The sequence below is a fragment of the Rhipicephalus sanguineus genome, chromosome 7 (genome assembly GCF_013339695.2).
Source record: "Rhipicephalus sanguineus isolate Rsan-2018 chromosome 7, BIME_Rsan_1.4, whole genome shotgun sequence".
Taxonomy (NCBI): Eukaryota; Metazoa; Arthropoda; class Arachnida; order Ixodida; family Ixodidae; genus Rhipicephalus; species Rhipicephalus sanguineus.
The window spans coordinates 157,993,837-158,016,249 of NC_051182.1; the positions used below are offsets into that span (position 1 = coordinate 157,993,837).

General features: G+C 43.4%; 1 protein-coding gene and 1 long non-coding RNA gene across 2 annotated transcripts; one reads left to right on the forward strand and one right to left on the reverse strand.

The window, feature by feature from the left end:
• The first annotated feature begins 228 nt into the window (after positions 1-228).
• Positions 229-5,228, forward strand: LOC119400994 (juvenile hormone acid O-methyltransferase). The gene is made up of 3 exons (XM_037667852.2): positions 229-950; positions 3,389-3,555; positions 5,045-5,228. The coding sequence occupies exons 1-2, from the start codon at positions 405-407 to the stop codon at positions 3,452-3,454; spliced, it is 612 nt and encodes a 203-aa protein (XP_037523780.1). The 5' UTR covers positions 229-404; the 3' UTR covers positions 3,455-3,555; positions 5,045-5,228.
• Positions 5,229-6,206: 978 nt separating this feature from the next.
• Positions 6,207-10,870, reverse strand: LOC119400356 (uncharacterized). The gene is made up of 3 exons (XR_005185081.2): positions 10,613-10,870; positions 8,923-9,012; positions 6,207-7,604 (listed from the first exon to the last, which is right to left on the reverse strand). It is a non-coding gene; the product is annotated as an uncharacterized LOC119400356 (long non-coding RNA).
• Positions 10,871-22,413: the final 11,543 nt, after the last annotated feature.

Here is a 22,413-nt window from a genome sequence, read left to right on the forward strand (position 1 = left end):
GCTTTCTTCGACTCATGATTCGAGGTTTCCATTTTAAAACCACTGGGCATTTTTTTTTTGGAATACAGCACTCGAGTGCTTCTGGAAGGCAGCCTCTTGCCGGCTGATAATCGACGATTCTTGCTTGCACAGTCGTATTCGACAGCATTGTGCCACGGCTCACTTGACGCTGATTTCCTTTATCTCTGGTTCTCTCGGTGCAGCGACTTTATCTTTGTTGACGCTGCCCGACAGTGCCTCGCGACAATGATACGTCCTAAAGCCTCTGTCCCATGTAGCCACCGGAGACTCCGTGCTGTACTTGCAGTGTATCTGCATTGTAAACGCTTTAAAACAGATAACTTCGTATCCTTAGGTTCTTGTGGCTTATAGATTTAGAATATCTCGCGATCGTAGTTCAAGTCATGAAGTCTTCGTTCAGCTACCCCACTGCGAGGCCCCCGAACATGAGCGTGGACCTTAACACGTACGTGAGCGTCGAGTCGTATCCGTGTCAGGAAGACCTCAACGCCTGGAGAAGGATCAGCTTCTGCAAGGCCTCCAAGAGGCACCACCAACACCTGGACGTCGGCTGCGGCCTGGGTAACTTCACGCGCAACCACCTGCTGCCTTTCTCGCGTCCTTGTCGAAGGCTCGTGGCAGTTGACAGTTGTCCCAGGATAATCGAGTACGCCCGCGAGCGCACGTGGCATCCCGAGATCTTCTACGACGTGCTGGACATTGAGAAGGATGATGACGTCACGTGCTTTATTGACAAGTACGGGAAGTTCGAGCGTGTGTACTCGTTCATGTGCTTCCACTTCGTGAAAGACCAGCCTGCAGCGTATAGGAACGTGCGCCGGCTGTTGGCCGAAGACGGCGAGTGCGTCGTGGTATCTTGCGTGAGCACCCAACTCACGGACGTTTGGCTTCAGGTGCACGAAACGCAGAAGTGGAAGTCGTACGTGCCGGTGAGTTCCGAAGGACGCACTCCTCTTAACTCACGTAGTTTATATAGCTTTAAAAACGTTTAGTTTGGCGAAACGTGCTTTCACGGAATTTGTATCTTGAATTGTATCGAGTTGTTCTCGCGTATTCATATATTAGGTACTAGATACACAAATAATCTGACATAGTCTAACTGCCGGTTTACATCAATGTGGGCGCGCCTTTTCCTAATCATAATAATTTTGGGGGTTTTATGTTTCAAAACCACGATATGACTATGAGAGACGTTGTAGTGGACGGCTCCGGAAATTTTGACTGCCTGGGGTGGTTTTCCGAGCACCTAAATATAAGTACAAGGGCCTCTACCACGTCAACTCCATTGAAATGTGGCCGCCGCGGCTGAGATTTGATCCCTCGACCTTCGGGTCAGTAGTCTAGCACCTTAACCACTATAGACTGATGTAATGTTCTTGTCTCACCCAGTTTATATTTATTTAAAATTACTGCCGTTTCCAGCGAGGTAAAATTTCATAAAATGTTTCTCTCGAGCCTTATCGATCCCCCCCCCCCCCCCCGATTTCTTTCCTCGTAAGCACATAACAATGAATATTGAAATAATGCGGCACACTCTCATTAACACTTTATGTTAATTTTGGCACACCTTTTTTTACAGCTCATAAGAGGTTTATTTCCAGGTTGCTTACTGAACTAGCTTCTTTCAACAACAACGACAACCAATAATAATAGTAAAAATAATAATAAAAACAATAATTTTTAATAATGTTATAATTTTATTATTAATATTGTTGTTGTTATTGTTATTATTTTATAAACATTGAGGGTCACAGTGACATTGTTCTGGACAGTTGCATAGAGACGAACAAAATGGGTGTTGTAAAGATCGGTCTGCAATATGCCTGTAAATGATGATCAGGGGTCAGAGCGGTAAAAACCAGCATGAATGTAACGAGTTTGTCTAGAATGTTAGGCAATGTACGGATTCTGTCTGCTTTAGAAGTTTAATTGAGTGTATTTCGTGGTTTTCTTGCACCTCAAAGCATCAAAATGACAGATTACGAGAGCGCAAATACTGGCGTTACTATCCAATGTTCCATGGTTACTTTCCAATGTTACAATGTAATAATATATGGGGTTTTACGTCCCAAAACCAAGATATGATTATGAGAGACGCCGTAGTGGAGGGCTAATGTTACAATGTAGTATTATGAGAATTATAACCCAAAAAATTGGGAAAATTTTCCTTGTGAATAACGTAGTGACAGCGTTTGTCTCGTCTCTTCTCGGCCGTGCCCCGTCTTTGCACTATTTGCAATGAATTGCATTTACCTGTCAAGCAAACCAGAAGAAGACACAAAAGGCGCATTGCGTGTTGCCTTCATTATGTACTCAAGGACAAAAGTAAGATGAGGAACTACCAGTTGAACTACTTATCTTTAACTTAAATTTATTGAGAAAAGAGCCCACACACATACACATTTCTTCACACAACTTCCCATTCAAAAAACGCAATGCACGAAATAGATGGCGTAGCGTGCGTTAATTTATTCCATGTCATCAGGAGTTGCAAGTAAATGTTAGCATTGAATTATTTTTTTTGTATGTCGCGATAAAGCCCCACTAGCTAATGTAAAATGTACAGAATGTTTGCATTACAATCAGTAAGGATATATTTTATAAAAATAATAATTGTTCGGGTTTACCGTCCCAAAACCACGATTTGATTATGAGAGACGCCGCAGTGGAGGGCTCCCGAAATTTCGGCCGCCTGGGGTTCTTTAACGTGTACATAAATTTTACTACACGGCCCTGAAGCATTTTCGCCTCTATGAGAAATGCGGCCGCTGCGGCCGGGATTCGATCCCACGACCTTCGGGTCAGCAGTCGAGCGCCATAACCACTAGACCACCGCTGCGGGTGCATAGGAAAAAAGCTAATTGATCGCATCTTTTTACAGTCGACCTAATATCATCCAAAAGTCTGGAGCAAACAGAAGACCTAGACCAGAAAGTCAACATCATGCCTGTCTGGCATGACGTTGACTGCGAAACCCCTTGTCCAGAGCTTGAACATTCGCACCCTAATGCACAGATTTACGCATTGTAAGTTATAAATGTCAGCGGAGAGAACAGACAAAAAAATTCTAGATGTGTCACTTAGTTGGCGATGTCGAAATGTGTAGTCTGTACCGAGGATTAGGCGAGCGTCAGCAGGTATCGGACAGATGAGTCGCTGGTTTATCAACTTGCAGTGACAAATATGATCAGCTGCATAATAATGTTTAGTATGAATGCAACAGAATACGTAGGCTAGACCTCGCGCTGATCTCGTTTCGCTCCATACAAATAAATATATAGATAGATTTTACTTCATCAAAATCAAGCATCTCACATGTCATTCGTTTCCAGGACCTGAAGGATTAATTCCAGGTTTGATTTTCCAGGATCCAAAGGATATATTCTCACCCCACTTCCGCTTCAACTGTGTTACGCCAGTCCGTCAAAATTGAAGAAGAAACCAGCAAGTTGGTCACACAGGCCGGTTTGCATTGCGTCAGGTGCGAGATTTACGAAAACGAGTGGACATTTCCCGACATCGACACCATTATACGTAAGTGTGCGCATGATTTTTCTTCGAGTACTTGAAAACATTGCTACCGTCGCCTACAGGCTTACTACGCGGCCAGCATTACTTATGACAGCAGGCTTCACTATTCAAATATTTCCTCATTTTGGAAGGTATGTTTGGCAGTTCACTAATAAAAGTAGAAATTGTGACACATACTTCCTTAGTTCCAGTTGTGTAGCCAGAAATATTGCAGTACTGGTGCCAGAGTGCGCCTGATAAAGCTTGGAAGTGACAACTAAGATCCCCATTATGGTGCAAATTAAAAGTCATACGAAAAATATTAAACTCTCCAGCCACTTATAGTCCAAAGTTGCTAAAGTTAAACTTTAAAAACTTTAAAAAGTTTATTATCTTTCGTATGAATTTTCACCCAGCCAGACAGATCTCTGTCGAATATGTTCACATTTAAATTAAAAGTCCCATACGAGGGTTCGTCGACCGCAACTCCATCATGATAAACAGATTGAATAGTGGCGCCCAGTTGATACCTAATATATCGGCGATATGTCGATACGTGCTAAGTGAAATGTTAGTGCTTGTGTAACTATGTAGCCACGCTTGTGTAACGCAGAGCTTGTACAACTATGTAGCCAAAAGATCACGTGCTACGTGACGCCAAACGGCAGAAAAAGAGTGTTGCACACTCGCCGCCATGGCTGCGGTCGGCGCTGACTAACACTCCTAGGTTTAAATGCACATATATAAGGCATTACTTGTATGTTTGAACTGTATTATAGCAATTATGCCATAAATGGCAAGGAATTAGTGTGGATGAAAATTCAACCTGCCGTAGGTAGGAACCGAAGCTACAAACTTCGTATTACGCGTCCGATGCTCTACCAATTGATCTACAGCCGTGGCCACTTTCCCATCCACTTTATTGGGTATTTATGCTTGTGCAGTTCTAGAAGTGTTAGCCGTTATCCGAAGGTTGTAGGTTCGGTCCCTACCTGCGGCAAGTATTCTGTGTCTTTCTTGCTTTCGTCCTTGTCTTTTCGGCCCACATCCAATAATCCACTTTAATCGAGCAGTACTTTGATTTGGGCGAGTTGGTACATGGTTAGCTGGAAAAAAAAAACAGCGCAATAATGGACGAGGATGTCCAGTCTACTGTGTTCCTACGTCCTCGTCCTTTATTGCCCTGTTTTCCCCCAGCTAACCACTTTAATTCCTTTCCATTTATGTAATAACTGCTGTACTACAGTTAAAACATGCAAATCATGTCCCCTATGACTTCCACAGCTTCACTTTATGTTTTTTTATCAGGATGTGCCTAACAAGAAAACAAGCCGTCAAACTACCCCTCCCCCCCGCCACCCCTCTTTCGTCTGATTACATATAAATATTTTAGCTGTAATAAGCTCCTTTGTAGCTTTCCTAGTTCTTTACGCAACAGCACGTGATACCGAAGGGAACGGTATGTAATTGGGCGTTCGCTTAGTGAATGTTGTTCGCACGTTTTCACTTGCAGATTTCTTCTTCGCCATCTTCGGGTCGGAGGAAGTGGTCCCTGACGCCGAGAAGGAAGCATTTAAAAATGTGTGGAGGACAATACTCGAGAAGAAGACGCAGGAGAGGCCCGAAGGGGGTCGTCAATTGAAGTTTCTCATTTCCGTGGCACACGCGTCGCATCGTCCGCAGGCAGGCAATGTCGCGTAATATGTATTAAAATGTATTGTTGTGTCGTACCTTTGAAGTCGTTCTGCTCATTCACAGCGCCTACACATTGTGATCTGTACTCGTTACTAGTAAGAGGCGCAGATATTTAAATACATATGCGATTTCAATGCCGAAAAATGTCTTAAAAGGCTCCTAAATCCCTCCGAAATCGAAGTCGATAGAGTGGTTTCTTCCTCGCCTTCACTGTCCTTCCTACAGGTGCTATCTTCTCCTCGCCACTTATTTCCTCATAACACATGTGGACAACGTCGGCACTTAGCGTAGAGCTTATCAGGATTTTGCATTTTTTTTGGCTACGCGCTGTTATCTCTGCTAGAGCAGTCGAAAACGCACGAAACGAAGCGAAATCAGCCGATCGCCCACGATGGTTATGCGAAACACGGCAGAGCGGGCATGGGTCTCAGTGGCGCAGCAGGGAGAAAACAATTCGCAACCGATTTCGCTCCGTGTACGGATCAATCGATAGCTTATTTCCTCAAGCCGTCACATAAACAGACTGCTGGTGTCACGAATTGTGCCGTAAAGACGGGAAGCGCCAGGACAGAATGACGAGCTCATTGTTTGTATTTTTAGATGTTGTTCAGGGGCACTTTATGGATTGCAAAAATGCCATATTGTACTCATTTAATTATGCAAATATTGTAAGACGAAATTAAGGCATTAGAATTTCGACACTGTACACGTAACGTAAGCTGCGTTAACTTACGTTTCCTGCCAGCAGGAAAATATGTACAGGAGGAAATAAGCCATTAACTGTATTCACTAATTATTTCTGTTAGCGCCGACATTTCACACTGCCATCAAGTAAATTTCAACAACCACATTTTGTGGTGATTGACCGAAGCAGGCTCTCGTAATGTTCATACAGCCATTATCGTGTTTTAGGTCTTACATGCCTTGAAAACTAAAAATAAAGGACACTCTGACGTAGATTATGGAAGAAAAGACTTTATTGTTGCTTTGGGCACTTCCTGTATTCTCGAATAAATGTCATGGGCTCCCATCAGGAAATAAGGAAATTGAGTCTTCGTAATGAAGGAAAAAACTGTTTTACTGTCTTCGTCAAACACAAATACAAATGTATATGATGCACAACACGACTGCACATTCAAAGAATAGTTCGCACAAACAGTGAACGTTCTTGACATGATCATGGGGTGTCCTTATATACAGCCTATTCGTGTACGTACTCAAAACGCATTTTTCGTGAATCCATCAATATCGTAGTCGATCGAAATTGAGAGGACAAAATACATTGTAATTTCTCAGCGCATTCACCATTGCAAAAATACAAATGAGGTGCAAATGGTTATAAATTTAGTACAAATACTTGTGAATTGTTTGTTCAAATGTTTCTAAAGGTCGATTGCGAAAAACGTGATTTGTGACATTCCACTTACATGTAAACACACATATAATACTGGCTTACTTCTAATGCTGCAAAAACTTAGAAAACGCTGTCACAGGCGAGGGAAATGCACAAGAAACTATTTCATGCCTACGTACTGCGCGGTAGCCTCGATACAGTCACAAAAAACATCTACATATTCACGTAGGTAAGCACATACGTTTAATTAACTGCAGCTAGCGAACAAGTGTATATTGCGCCGATGGTGAAATATAAACGTTCTCATGCGTCCTTCGTCATAGCCGGACTGCAAGCGTTTCTTTTTGGTGTATGCCGCTGATAATTCGTGTCACTGTTAATCAGTATACAAAAAGAGCCTCGTCGCGTTATCGACAGCGCAGCAAGTGTAAACAGAAATATTTCCAGAGCAATGATCGCTTGCCGGGTACCAACGCCGAGTGGTTTCGCATTTGTAGGTAGGTTCCTGTGAAAGGATACGTCCTGCAGTTCAGTTCCGGAATTTACAGATCCTTTTTTACACCTCTTTCATTGTTGGTCGACAGTTTGTAGCGAACCAGTGCGTAACAAACGTTTTTCAGTGTCCTGATTCTTGCGTAGTCACGTCATGACCATATCGAATTTTTTTTTAATCGTAGGATTAGTAGCGAAGATCGTTGCGAACCACTTGGCAGTGGTTTCATATCTGCAGGATTATCCTTGATGTTCGTTTCAATTCAGCTGGCCATCAAAACTTCCGAGTTGCGCAGTAAAATTGTTCCGGCATCTTTTTTGTCATGACTCCAACTTTAATGTCATGCAAAGAGCCGCTTCTGGAGGAGCTATATTTGCAACGCTGAAGAATATCAACCGCTGTTTCTTCGAACACTCGAAGTGCACATGCAGGTGAGTTTGCGCACACCGATGCACCTACCACTTGAGTAGGGCCCTCGGCGATAGCAGCGGCTGCGACAAGCGCGAAACGAAGGGCAGCCAGCGCGGCCCACTGCAAGAAAGTTGAACGAATAATGTAAATGCGAAATATGAACAAGTGACTACAGAAAGCATAAAGTGAATATGCACTGACAATTCCAACGTGTGGCAGATTGCTTCAAAAAGGCGCCAACAGCTTTCCCTAAAATTCTTAGTATATCTCAGAAAAAAAAAAAAACTCAAGAAGGTCCCTTATGCAGTCGCCCCGCTCGACTAGAATGCGAAGACATCTTGAACTTTTTTTCTCATTCGCTGTATTGATCCTCCCTCACCCCCCCCCCCCCCGCCTTCTTCCGAAAGCGTTCTTTCTGCACCTTATCTGTTTTTGCACTTTCTCCGTGATCGGCCTCCTTTTGACCAAGCGATCATGTCATGTGATGACGTCATCGTGTGGCGCCATAGTGACACCGTGATGACGTCACTAATTTCGGTGACCTCTGGCGTCGTGATGACGTCATCGAGTCATGATGACTTTTTGCAGCCCTCGCGCTGACGCCGACGGCGAATATTCGCGTCTGATGAGGCATTGATGGCTTTCGCCGTAAAAACATTTGACAGGCAGTGTACTTTCATGTAAGCCGTTGAACAGGCATCGGAAACTGTCAAGTTGAAGCACTTCATCAATGACTAAGCACAACAGGTCAAGTTGAACCTGATTCTTCTAAACTCCCCTTTTCATTCTTTGAAGGTCCCCCCAAAGTTGTTACTTCGGGACCTTCGAATGTGCAATTATATGCCGACCTTCTATTCTATTTGGTCAAAACAAATAAAAATAAATAATTTGAAATTTCATCACAAAATAGCCTGGGCGTGCAAGACGGGCGCAGGAGAAAAGAAAGAGACAACAGAAACGCCGACAATCAACTGCCAGTGCGCCCAGTGGCGAAAAGCAGAGTAGACACAAAAGTCATCCGCGCATGCTCAGATATGGAGCGCAACCTGTCAAGCGAGCACACGTGCGGAGCACTCGAAAGATGACTACTTAGACATGACATTTTTTTTTTGTGTCGTCTTGTTCTCTGCTTCAGTGTCCATGTTTGCACGCCCACCCTGTTTCGCGATTAATGCTTACCAACTAGCTGACTTTCTGCCACTGAAATGGCAGTTTCTTCACAAATACAATCGTATACTTACCTTCAGCAAAGTGAAGTATTGGGCTAGTTAGATTTGCATGATTAAAGGACTACGCTACAGTTACAGGGACAAACGTTAGGGAGGACACAGGTTACGAAGTAGACGCGACCTTGTTGTGTCTACCTCGTAACGTGTCTTCCCTAACTTCCTTTGTCCCAGTAACTTTAGCGCAGTTTTTTTTAATGAGGTACACTTACCTAATCTATAGGACTCCACGGGGATTGTTGTGGTGCTGCCTTCGCTGTCCACTTCTGTCATGCTCTGTTCACTGTCAGAGCAGAGGATACCTGTCGATATGAAACAATATTGCAAGTTTCATGCCACTGTTTTCTTAGAAAGAGGAGAAAAATTAAATGTGGCTCAAGTAACGTAAAAGTATTTATTTTAACAATAAGCTTTAAACCAAATCAATTTGAGGTCTGACAAAAATGAGAACGAACATATGAAGCTGCTCCAAAAACTGTTTAGCTTTGCGCGCTGATCTCTCCGCGATGCATTTTATAGATATATAGATACGTTTAAGAGCCAGTCAAACTACTTTGAATTACAGAAGCATCTACAATGTAATTTTTCTTATCAGACTATGATTCATGGACAAAAAGCACTTGATAACTTGAAAATAAGTTGGTTTTCATAGTTGGCGACTCAAAATAATTTCATGAACCCTATTCCCTTCAGAAAAAACGCATGATAGCTGAGAAAATATTTTATTCATCGAATAAACTATGTTTTGTTCTATTTTATTCTTTTCCAACTGTCATGCCCTGGAGATCGGGGCTGAGGTAATTCTCAAAAATACATCTCCTCGCACCGCATTCAATGCTTTCACGAATGTCTTATGTGATTTCACCTGTTGTGACAGACAGTTTATCGGCTCATGTGTCGTCGTTACCATGCTGGCCTTTTATCTAAACAGTTCAGGTATTAGCAGTTATAACAACGAAATTTCTAACGCTTTTTCATCCACCTAAAGTTGTTGAAAACTCAGCACGATAGTGATATCGTAAGAAAATGTTTTTATCAGATGGTAAACGTTCCTTCACCTTAAATTCTCAATGCAAGTAATTCTGTATTAAGACTGTCATCGCTTGCTGCTAGATAGACTAATGCGAATAAAACGTAGCATGTGCTTGTTGCAGCCTTTTTGAAAATTAGGAGCTCGGGCTTCCAAATAGAAAAAAAAACGTCGTATTATTGGCAAACCGTAACGTTTGCCCTAGTGAACTACGCATTTCACTTTTTTAAAATACGACACACTGCTTGCCTGCAGTAGAAGCAGCTTTTCTTCGAAAATGAAAAGCATCTATTAAGCGAACGTGTGCCATACACTGAGACAGTTTAAGCGTGCCTCTCTGCAAGTAACAAATTTCTCCGAACGATATCATGCTGGTTGCCAATGGCAAATGAAGTACCATGTTGCTCGCTGTTTTGAAGGTCTTCGCTGTATCTCGGAGGCACTCTGTGATAGATTTCATTCTTTTTCTTTTCTTTTTTTCGTCACTGAAAGTTCATGATCAGAATATTGGGATCGGGCTAAAAGTTTGGCCACGTCCTCAACTCTTCATCGCACATCTTGCTCCACTTCTCCGTACTTAGCTGTCACGCTCGTCCGAAAACACTGCGCAGGCGTCAGTATACGTTTCCTACAGCTTCAAATCACGCAGTTGAGAAGCTGTCGCAAATTTAACAAAATGCTGCGCTTACAGCAATTGTGTGCAGAGTAGCAAATTGGATATTTATTTTCCGGTTAACATCCCTGCCTTTCGCATTGTATCTCTCTCTCTTTCTCTCTCCATCTACCTTATCATAAAACTTTCATCTTCTCTAGAACACCGCATGAAATTTTTGAAAGTGAGCCTCAAATAAACATCGATGGACAATACGTACCTGTTAGCGTCAGTATGGTAAACGTAATCCAAAATGTATTCATTCTCAGCGCAAGGCCAAACGCTTCGAAGTGGCAACCAGACCCAAACCTTTATAAAGAGAACTGCGCGTCACACACGAAACAACGGTTGCATGGTGTACCCTGAGCGAGTATTCTTTCCTACGTGGATCACATGAGTCTGACGGTGTGTCACAGCCCTGTTGTTGCCCTCTCCTTCTACCCGCAGCTGGAAACCATCTTCGCAGTCCTTGCCGCTGCTTGCACTCCTTCGCGTAAGCAGCTCTCGAAAGGCCGTGCGTGGACCAGACTTGAGATAAGATATGGCCCACAAGACGGTCAGGCTGGCATGACGTGATAGGAGGTTCTTTTCCGCCAAAGCGGGTCAGGCCCTTCTGGAAACATTTCATTCTGGGTCGATGCCATTCACCTCGAGCGTGGAGCAGAGAACATGCTATGGTGAATGCTCGAATGGCTCACTCTATCTGTCGATAGGCAGGATAACCGCTGGTCATTAAGAGTGAAAGACTGGATTCAAAGAGAAGGCAAGTGTGCGCGGAGGAGGCAGAAAGTTATGAGGGCACATGGGATTAAGAAGTTTGCAGTGATAACGGGGCCGCAGCAAGCACAAGACAGGGTTAATTGGTGAAGCATGGGAGATGCCTTTGCCCTGAACTGGGCGCGGTAAGGCTGATAATGATGGTAATCATGATGATGATGGCGAGTTATTGATAAGGCTACCAATGATTGAAACGCTTGTTAGATTGAAGCTGTCTGTAGCGCAGCCTGAACGTCCGCGGTGTCCACAGAAAACTCCTGGCGGGCATGTGCCACAGAAATTGGGGCGAGCCCCACTACTCACCACTGCTCCACTAAGTTGAGAAGTAATTTAATGACGCGGGCCTCAAACATTTTCGCCTCCATCGAAAATGCAGCCGCCGCGGCCGGGATTCGATCCCGCGACCGTTCCACTTACTGAAGCATCGTTGTGATTGAAGACATACATGAAAAGACGTGATACTTCCGCACCTTTGGACTACAACACTCGTCTACAATTGCGGCAACAAGCGTGCTCAACATTTACGAGGTACCGTGTATGATAAAATGCATGAATGACGTGTATACCTTGTCCGAAGCCGATAACTGGAGCAGGAGTAGTACTGTTAGCAATAGCAACAGGAGAAAGAGAACGTGAACGCAAACGTCGTCGCATTGCATTAGCACATGTCGGGCCATCTTGTTGCACCGTTGAGAGCAGGAAAGAGAAGCGTGGTTAGAGTCAGAGAAATACGGTAAACTGAAGCCTTCGCCATAGTTTACGCGCCTGTAGCACTGCATGTTCTGGCTAGCTGCAAGACACGATATATGCACAGTTGGGTACACTGCACATGAACAATACAACAGCTTCATTTCAACGTATCAATCTCGCTACCCACATCACCAACTTGTGCAGCTAAGACTGAAGCGCGATCACAACTAACGTATGAAGCGACATATTATCGTGTTCACTTGATGTATGTTACACTCAAGGCGATGTGACATTTTATGAGACATGGTATAAAAACAAGTAAAACAGAAGCACCTGAAACAATGCAACAGATTGTGTTTCTTAGAGCAGTTAAATGGTCGAAATGAAGCATATACTCGGAAATGTACAGAAAAGATCACTGCGCTCCGGTACATATTTTCCAGTGAAGGCCTGGGCCGAAGTGTGACGTCTGAATATTTTTACGAGCCATCGATTTGCTTTTCAAGGAGTGAGAAATGAATACACAAATTAGGAGTGCCGCTTCTTGTCTTCTCTCCCCGCCACGTGAGATCCACGTTGGCAGCGACACGAATCAAAGAAGACTGCACTGCAAGTACTGGCGTTCCGTACTAACCCTGGCCCAGTGAAAATGTCAGAGTCGGAAAACAAGAGAAGATATATGTACAGTCTGACAGTGAAACACGGGTTAATCTAAAAATGAAAGCGAATACAAGGAAACTAGCACACATGCGCTTATTATTGATGAGGGTTGATGGGGAAAGAAAATAACGAGCACTTAACAACTGAAGACAACAATTATGTCAGAGTTCATCTTTTTGCGTGAATTCTCAAGAATCAGAGGCACCCCAAAAACGTCGCCAATGTCGTTATGGAGAACGTACGTACACACAGCTCAACTGTAACAAGCACTGTGATATTTACGCGTAGAACAACGTAAATATTACAGCATTGGGGCTGTAATCCGACAAAAAAAAAAAGCCTTTGCTCGTTACGAAAACTGTCCGGCGAAAGAATGACGATAAAAGAGAGTGAAGGGTGAGAGTGTGTGCTGCCGTAGCGGCGGTGGCGCGACCAAAATCCATGTGATAACCGCGCATGCGCATCTCGTTACGCCGCAGGTATAGCGCAGCAGGAAAAACCAAAAGTAAAGAAAAATATAAATTTAGTGCGGGAGGCAACGGGAGCAGCCGCAGCGAAGTGGTGGCAGTAGTTTTAGCGAAAGTGTCAAGATCGTCCGAATAGCGAAAGTGTCAAAGTCGTCCTCGTGGCCCTGAGCAACAGAAGACATCCTACCCATCTCATGAATCAGGAGGTCAGTGTCACTGTTAGTCACTTCATTCCATTTTCGGCTATTTAGTGTGACACTGTAGCCGCAACGCAGATGCAAGTAGCCTTTGCTTGACGCCCCGCTTGCAGTGTGCGCCTCTCGCTTGTCCACTTGTCGAAACATCGGCTCCAGCGGCATCCCATGTTCCAACGATTTTTCATCGCCTGTGGGATGTTTCACGGGGCTTTGATCTTCACTGTTCGTTCATGCTCCGTGCACGACGTGGCGAATTACTTAAAAGACAGAACGCTGGCTGGTAAGTGCACGGCTTCGCAGAAAAGCAAGTGACCTGCTTCCGTTTCGTGCTGCGGTCCCTCCCTCCCACCATGCGTTGTATAACATGTTGCTTGTAGTTGCAGCGCTTGCTAGACAAAAAAAAAAAATTGGCGAATAGTGCGTGTGCATGTCTTTAGAAAAACAGGTGCCAATTTTCAGGTTTGCTTGCATTAACTGAAAGACGCTTACGTTCCTGTGTGTGGTATGTGTGCATAGCACGCCTGTCAAACTCGCAGTACCAGCCCGGCGATCGCTTTTTTTTTTACGCGTGCTATCTTGTGGGCCCCCTGCACACATGTGGCCGCTTCCAAGCGTCGTTCGTTGTGCTGCTTTCTAGATGCTCGTAGCGTAGTACATATCATGTAGTCATCGTGTCATGTGCTTCTTGCACGCAGTATAGACACTGGTCGATAAACGGCTATTTCTTTTTATTCACAATTTTTTTCAGTTTGCTTACAGAAAACCAAAATGATCAGGACTAAATGCGCTAGTATGCATGTGACTGAGGCCCTGACGCCTGCGCAATCATTGCTCCGGCGAAGCAACGTAACTAAAAAAGAACAGCATGAGCCCACAATTAAACATGATCGTTGTGGGGAATAGTAAAGCGTAATATATTTATATTGTGGTGAACAGCGTTACTGTGCAGGGCAACGTGACTTGGTGTGCATAGTACCTTAGTAAAGTCCATCTTGTGATGGCACTGCTGTCAAACAAATCTGTTCGGTAGTGCGAATACTGCAGCTACTCGTCATAAAAAGGACAGTCATTCATTGCTAATACACCTCAGTCACAGAACAGCCGTAATCAGACTCTCTCAGTATAGGAGCACATGTAAACATATGTGGCTAACAGCTGACCCAAAGTGTAATCCACCCTAAAGCCTGATTAACGTGAATGCAACAATACCGCATCGCGCTTTCAGCCGCGTTTAGGAAAGGTAATGCGACGCCTTTTCATTATATATGCTCAAGATCCGGCGTTGTCGGTTTCCTGTGGGCGCCGGCTGTGCTGAACAGTCGAGGTGCCTACAAACGTTAGCACAAGCTGCCCACAACATAACCAGTGCAGCAGCACTGCAACTAATTGCTTCTCGCCAATTCCTCATTTGATGGGCCTTTGTTTACGTGTTTTCCGTGTGCCGACTCGGAGCCGTAAATCTACCCCAGTCTGGCGCAATAATGCGGCACTCATTCATAGCACATTGCCGCTGTTTAACTGAATGCGATGAGCTAGAAGTAGTAGTGTCACGCAACGCTATAGCATTCATCTCAGCGCGGATTAAGCGTGTTACACAGCACGACTATGCTGCTTTTCGCGGAGCATTCTGTTCTGGAGCTGGAGCGTTCCGAAGAAGTTCTTCTGAACATGTAAGCGAATATTTCAATATCTCCAGCAGCGCAGATCTACCTGCTGCGTCAAGCTGCCTTCACATAAAGCGACGCGCACACATCGCGGCAATGAAACCTGCGAGCAGTCTTCACACGCGAGAGGGAGTTAGACTTCTGGGCTAATATTAAGGAATGCCAACTAGCCCAATATACTACTGATATGTTATCCGTACGTCCTTTAGTGATATTCTCGCAGTTGCACAAATATAAGTCGATTAGACAAAGAACACGGCACGACCGATGCGAACATCTTTCACTCACTTCAAGAAAAGAGCCGGTAAAAAGTGTCTTTTTGTTCCACAGCAGTAATCAGCTTGCTTGCTTGTATTTTACATTGATTTGCACGGCGCAAAATACAAGACGAAGACAAACAAGCACACACGGACAGCGCATGCGGGTGCTCGTTCACGTTTCTATCGTATGCAATATAGCCTCAGTTGCAGTGCTGTCCTTGTGTGCGTCTTCCGTCTCTAATTTTGCGCTGTACGAGTCAACTCAAAATGAATCAAGGCCAACTAGCCCGGCTGTACGTTTTGTTATTTCCTTGCTTGCGTTTCATTTCTTGAAAACCCTGCTCTCACTACTCTCCTATCAACAAGTTATGTCACGCTGATAACATGCATGCCGTTCGTAACCTGGAAGGACCAGATGCGCGCTCATAATGAGTGGAAGGCCCCAGAGATAGATGATGACGATCATTGCGGGACAAAAAAGACACCCTTTTACTCGCTATTTTCTTGCAGTGCACGTGATGCAATATGTCAAAGTGTCACTTAGACATGCTGATGAGTAGCGCCACCTACAGCACATCAAGCAGGCCTCAATGAGACTTGCTTGATGTGCTGTAGGGGGCGCTACTCATCAGCTAAAAAAATGGCAATGATAGAGTGCATGAAAGAAGCGTCCTATATGTAGGACACTGGGTACATATGGGTTAAACGCGTTTCTTCATTCCTGTACCGGTACAAAATTGCGCATTCATCGAATTTTGGCGTGCACTTACACTCTCGACATTGTAAAGATAGATTAGATTGTGCGCCTCCGGTTAGCGATCTCTTACGTTCCATTAATCTCTGGTTGACACAGTGGCCCATCTCTCCTACGTAGAAGCGGCCGCAGCTAAACGGAATCTGATACACCACACCCGTACGGCAATCAGTAAATTTGTTAGTATGTTTCACGAAACAAATGTCAGTCCGCTTCTTGTCTATCACCCGCTCATTCTTTCTCTGTACCGCGGCCCATATCTTCAGCGTATAGTTTCTTGCGTCGTTCGTGGCATGAGTCTCTTCAAGCACCCTTCATTTCTACGCCAGTGAAATTTGATAATACTGCAAATCTGATACTGAGCCACTGTCTTAATTAGGAGTTGGCTGTAAGAATAAATTATACATGACTTCTCTGACCAGTTTTGTTATCTATACCAGCATTAGAAACACTGCGGAAGTCAGTCAGTGAGGAGTAACTGGCAGCAAAATTATTTCCAGTGACTCTACCAAACGCCGGTGAGATAACCACTCGTGATATACTAGAGGCTATTCCGTTATTCGCTGTTACCACATAGGCTCTGTAGTTAACTTTAGTTCACCACCTGACGGGGGTAGACAGACTCGTGGTGAAGCGACACGTCAGTCGGGCTAATTACATCACCTAACCACAAGAGAACATCATTTGTGGTGTCATATATGACGGTAGGTTACAAAATTCCCCTGTTTTTACTTACGTGCGTAGGCATTCACGCGTCCTGTTTTAGAGAAATTAAAAAGGAATATGGAGTTAAGCTGCATTTAAAAAGAATTACGCTTAATAGCAAAATCTGGTTAGATATGTCTTGAGAGATGTGGAAACTCAAAAATGCAAAATTGAGTGTAATTGTTTCCGCCAAAGTTTCTGCAGCACATGACAATGACTTCAGATTTTGGCATGATCTATATTGGTCTGGTTATCGGTCTGCTAGTAATGAAGATGTAGTTCGCATTCGATGATAACATTTCTAGCGCCAGCACAGTCCCACGTGAAGGAAAATATATTGCGATTTGTGGTGAAACCTGGCTCCACCAAGGAAGCAGCTTTATCATTATAAAAGGGAGGCTTACTTCCGTCGCTTTATCTAGGTTAAATTAAACTTACAAGACAGTATTGACGAGCGTAACGTGTTTACATTTTTTTTGCTTTTTAGTCAACCTGTAAACTGAATCAAATAATCATTCACAATTTCAAAATGCCAATGCGACGAATACCAACAGTCTCGGTATTTATTTCTCAATTTTTTATATATTTACAGAAATAAATCTGACATAGAGAGAAAAGGCGCAATGCAAGTGCGTGTGTGAGTACTTTCTTCATTTCTGATTTTGTGCTTTTAAACCCAAGAAATTGTGACACAAATGAGGCTGAGCCAGCCCCCAAACTGTTTGTAAGCTTGATGAATTATTGGTGTCGGGGATTTTATGCACATTCTGACCACAAACGTTTGCTGGGTACATTTATTAGGGGTGGTAAAGAGGGGATTGTGTGTTGGCATTCTGTTGTATCATGTATGTAGGAATGTAGAAGTAGCTGGGACCTAATGTATTTACGTAATCGAAAGAATAGGTTGCAAAGAAAGCGGCCTACAATAACACACTACTCTGATATTTTTTATGGTAATGCCTTGAGCGCACTTATCTAAACCTAATTTTAAGTGATTTTCAGTGTAAAAATCAAATGATTTCAAGTCTGAGCTCCCAGGTTATTATACTGTGCTTCACTATAGCTTGTGCAATAGTAAGCAATGTAGGAATGAATAAAATATTAGTTGTGATGTAGTATTTCTATAGCACAAGTGACTACGTACTATATTTACGTTCACCACATAGTCGTAAGTATTGCGAATTTTTACAGAAAATATCTGCGTACCCTTCCACATTCCTCGTGGGGTGAGCAGCACTGCTGGAGCACTTATGTGGTGATTAGATGATTATACAACATGAGCATGATGGTAGATTTACAAGGAATGTGCCGCGCATTTTCACAAGAATGCATGCAGGGAACTATCTATTGCTTTATTATGAAAATAAAGAACTACGTTTAAATACTTCCTCATTTGCATAGCCGCCTTGTGAAAGGTCCTAATTAACGCATACGTATACTGAAAACACTGTGCTCATTCACTAAGGGATAGTTCAAGATTCAAAGACACACCATGCTTTCATTACCTACAACCTACTGCATGTTCTAATCACTTTGACACCAGACATGACGTAGTGTCCGCTCCTGCCTTTTTTTGCTGCGCCATATAAGCCTGGACTTCATTTCACTGTTCTGTACTTGTTTCAATCGCCGTTCTGCTTGAAATAAGATAAGCCAGCATGCGGGGCTTTCGACCGCACCTTTAAAGACCACAGCTCCTCTGTAATTGCTGCACCAAACTAGCTCGGTATCTGCGAGGCATCAAGTCGGAGAAGATGTGTAAATAACGTGCATACCAGGTCCGAAACCCACAACTGGGGCACGTGTAGTGCTAGTTGTAGTACGTGGTCTTGCATAAGCAGAGAACCGGCCATCTTTCTGCATCGCTGCTAAAATAAAGACAAGTGCGGCCAGAACAAAGAATATGCGAACGCCTAAAATTTTCGCCATAGTTTACGCACTTCAAGTGCTGCATGTTCCGGCATCCAGCCAGACCCGTTTATATACAAACCTGTACACAGTAAGCGTCAATAAAACACCTGCTTTCATTGTCACATATGATTCTACGTAAAAGGTGACCGAATATTACGTTCATTCGAATTCATTCATCTTGTACTGAAGGCGATGCGATATTTTTTGAAGGGGATTGACAACAAAACTAGCAAATGAGAAAACCAGCTGCGAGAATGGAATCAAAGGTGTTGATGAGAGCAGCTGAGAGAGCGAAAATATTGGTTGCGTTGACGAAGGTGTAATAAAATTGTGTTGTTCTGGTATTTCCTTGCATTGCTGAAACTTACATTGTAGTGTGAGATGCGAATTTGTTACACGTGATCAATTTTCTTTGGATGAAGTGAGAAATAAATTATTGCGGAGTGATGCGTATGTCTCTACTCTTCGCATGTAAGATGCACGTTGGCAGTGACATGAATGGCGCAAGAGTGGAATGCCGGTGCAGTGAATGATAGCACAAGGTAGAGCCAATGTAGACTGTTATGCTAAAGGATGACATTACTTCTTCAATGTTTACGAAATGACGTGATACTATTGGTGAAAACATTGATCGGTGCCGACCAAGGGGAAATATATTTACTATCGTTTCGGTTTCCATACGAGAGCCTTATTCACAATGAATCTATTCACAATGAAGGATAACGGATAGTTGCTTGCTTTTGTGCATCGTTCTTTTTTTTCTTTTTATACTACCGTTTGATTGAGACTATCTGGTTTTCACACATCTGCATGATCAGTGCATAAGGTTAGCTAGTTTTTAAGTCTCTCGATCTGGAATGCCACGATTTCTGCTATATTGTGATGGTACGACTTTGTTTCAGGGCACTCGAAGGTGTGCAGTATACTGTACTGTATATATATTCACCAACACATACATTGTGTATATGGACTGGAAATAAAATTGCATGTATTTGATTCATCGTAATAACAGTAGGATCTGGCCTAGCATTTGCACAAATAAACTGCATACATCATAATCAGTTCACAAATGGAATGAGCATATGAGATATACATGTGGACACAGTAATATCGTCATGATTACTAATGTGCTGCGGAAATGGCTGCGATCCTCCGACTCCATTTATCATAATCGTGCTCCTGAATAACATATGCAGTGACATATGTAATGTGGCATACAAAATGTTTTTTCTGGCCATCGTTTTGTAACATACAGCGCACACATATTCATTCAAACATATGCTATGATTACAGTCTAAAGTATCTTGGCTGCCATACGGACTCTAGAATGTAGCAGGGATCAGTATTCCATATTACCTGCCCCTACCCTATTGAAACTTTCCGTATGACCGTTAGGACCGTATGAACATATGGAACATATCTGGAAAATATACGGGAAGCTGTTGATAGGCTATGTCCCGATTTATTGAAATACTGTACTTCAATTTATCGGATGTAGAAGATGCATTTCTGTAGAGTGTTTTAGATTAGTCATCTTTAACTAATCGAATAAATTTTGCGGCTTGATACGACGACAGCTGCCGCAATTTGTTATGGACGTGCCTACTTATCATTGACATTTTTTTCCTTGTCGCTGTCGATTTTCCTTCATCTCGGTTGAGACTGCCGACTATGATGATTGTTTCAGCCAGTACTTTGCTTCATGATTTGATTTCAATGCGTTGCGCGTAAACTTCAGTTGACTTGTGGTTAACTTGGCCTCGTTATATTCTGCAGGAGAAGAACTAACCATCGCGAGCGTATCCTTGGACGTTATCCTCCAAAATAGAAACTTTTACTCTTTTCCAGTCGCCGCAGATATCTGGTCCTAAGTAATGATTGGCGATTTCATAGTCTGAGGTGTGCTCAAGTGAATTTACCTTAGCGTAAAACAGTACATACATATAAAATGCAAGATTTCTTGTCCTAATTTTGAATGATTAAATCAACAAAGTTGCACAAGTACAAATGCGTGAAATGTTAAAGTGCATAACGATGCTTATATGTCACATGATAAGTAATCTTCAATTTAGGAGAAACACGAATGAGCAAGGACGTCATAGGTTGTAGTCTAAGTAAGCACCTTTATGCTTAAGTTTAAAAACTACGCGATACGCAAGAATTCTATGCTCGCAATGCTTTATATTTTCCATTATGCGTCTGATCTGCCCAATAATATTATTATCCGTACATGCAGTAAAAAGCTTGGCGTAAGTGATGGTGAGTTGCCGAAGAAGGTATGGTGAAATAACTAACCTAGAACGCTCAGGTAAACTGCCACTGATTTATAAGCGAACATCCTACGGAACGGTTTTTTTTATAACTGAACATCTGGAAATCAGCCGATTGTGACATGTTACCGGTAGATGAGATACTTCGTCTTAGCTGTACCGTATCTTACAGCTACTACCGTGAGTAGTATGAGTGGGAACGCGAGAGCGTGTGGCGAATACCCTCAAACCCAGATTCAATCGACAGTCGGACGGCGCTGTTAAAAATTTGGAGGACGCTTGAGCATCGCCTTCAAGAGGCTTCGGTTCTCGGTGCATGCCTCAATCGGGCCGTAAGAAAACAAATGAGTGTGCTCATTAACACTGGCCGTTTCAAACCATCCTAGGATGCCTACTGCAAGTACAGTTGCTAAGTGTCCACTGCGTCATAATCCTTCCTTTTGCGAATCAGCGAAGGGCCCACTACGTGTCCGTAAGGCAACTCGCGAACCTACGCAGCTGCTCGCTTTGTTGGTGCTCTTGCAGCTGATGATCATTAAATATATCTGAGCGCTTTGTAAAGGGTGAGCCTTTAAAACAGCCCTGCGTCGCACAATTCACATGTTTTGACACCTCGTTGGATTCCACGCTTCTGCCACGCAATGTTACACGAGTTAAGGAGACTCCTTCCACTACATGACATTCATATAGCGTTTTTTTTTTTTTTTGGAGCAGTTTAAAGCAATATCGTACCTCTGTGGCAGAACACCTGCTTGCCACGCAGACGGCCTGGGTTCGATTCTCACTGAAACCTGAGATTTTATTATTTATTTTATTTGCATCTTTCTGCACTTTTCGGTCACGGACAAGATTGTTTTTCCGCCTACAACCAACGACGCCGACACCGGAATTTCTACGAAATGAGCTCTTTAGCACTATCGCGTTAAAATAAAGTGGAAAGGAAGACCACGTGTCAGTTCACGAAGAAGGGAACGTCTAAGACACAAATTACGGGCTGATATTGAAGAGCCTGTTGTAGCTCTCAAGCGCAGAGAAAGAAGTGCTGTTTTTCTTCCTATTTTGCTTTATCTTGATTTTGTGTGTGACACACACACACTCACTCACACATGCACAAACGAGTGGAAAAACAGAATAACACCGGTATTTTGCTCTGAGCTGGTGACGGCGCCTCGGCCACAGAAGAACCGCAATCAGAAACTCACTTAGTTGACGCATGTGTAAACACGTGTGTTCATAACAAACGACGTCAGGAATAACCCATATATATATTAATTACGCCTTTACTTGAATGCGACAGCAGTGCGTTGCATTTTCAAGCGCGTTTTGGAAAGTTAATGCGATGTCTGTCATGTATCTAACGCGTCTATTAACTCCCGAGGACGTAGCGCTGCATGGTGTCGCACGAGGATAATGTCTGTGCACTATGGCTAAAGATCCGGCGTGAATGGTGTTTCCTGTAAATGTTGTGATGTCAGCCAGCGTTTGCAGAAGCCGCCCGCTGCTTAACGAGCGCGGCAACAATGCAGCTAATTCATTCCTACAATTCCTAATTCGACACGCCTGCTTTTTCATGTTCCAAGAGAGCATGACTATCTACGACGTGTCTTCGCGCACGTGCCTTCGCGCGACGTGCCTTCGCGCATTACAGTTGTTTACCTGAATACGA

Excerpts from the sequence above, each read along its gene's own strand:
- LOC119400994 (XM_037667852.2), top strand. The coding sequence starts at position 405 with ATGAAGTCTTCGTTCAGCTACCCCACTGCGAGGCCCCCGAACATGAGC. Across the intron at positions 951-3,388 it reads AGTGGAAGTCGTACGTGCCG|GATCCAAAGGATATATTCTC; the intron begins GTGAGTTCCGAA and ends TTGATTTTCCAG.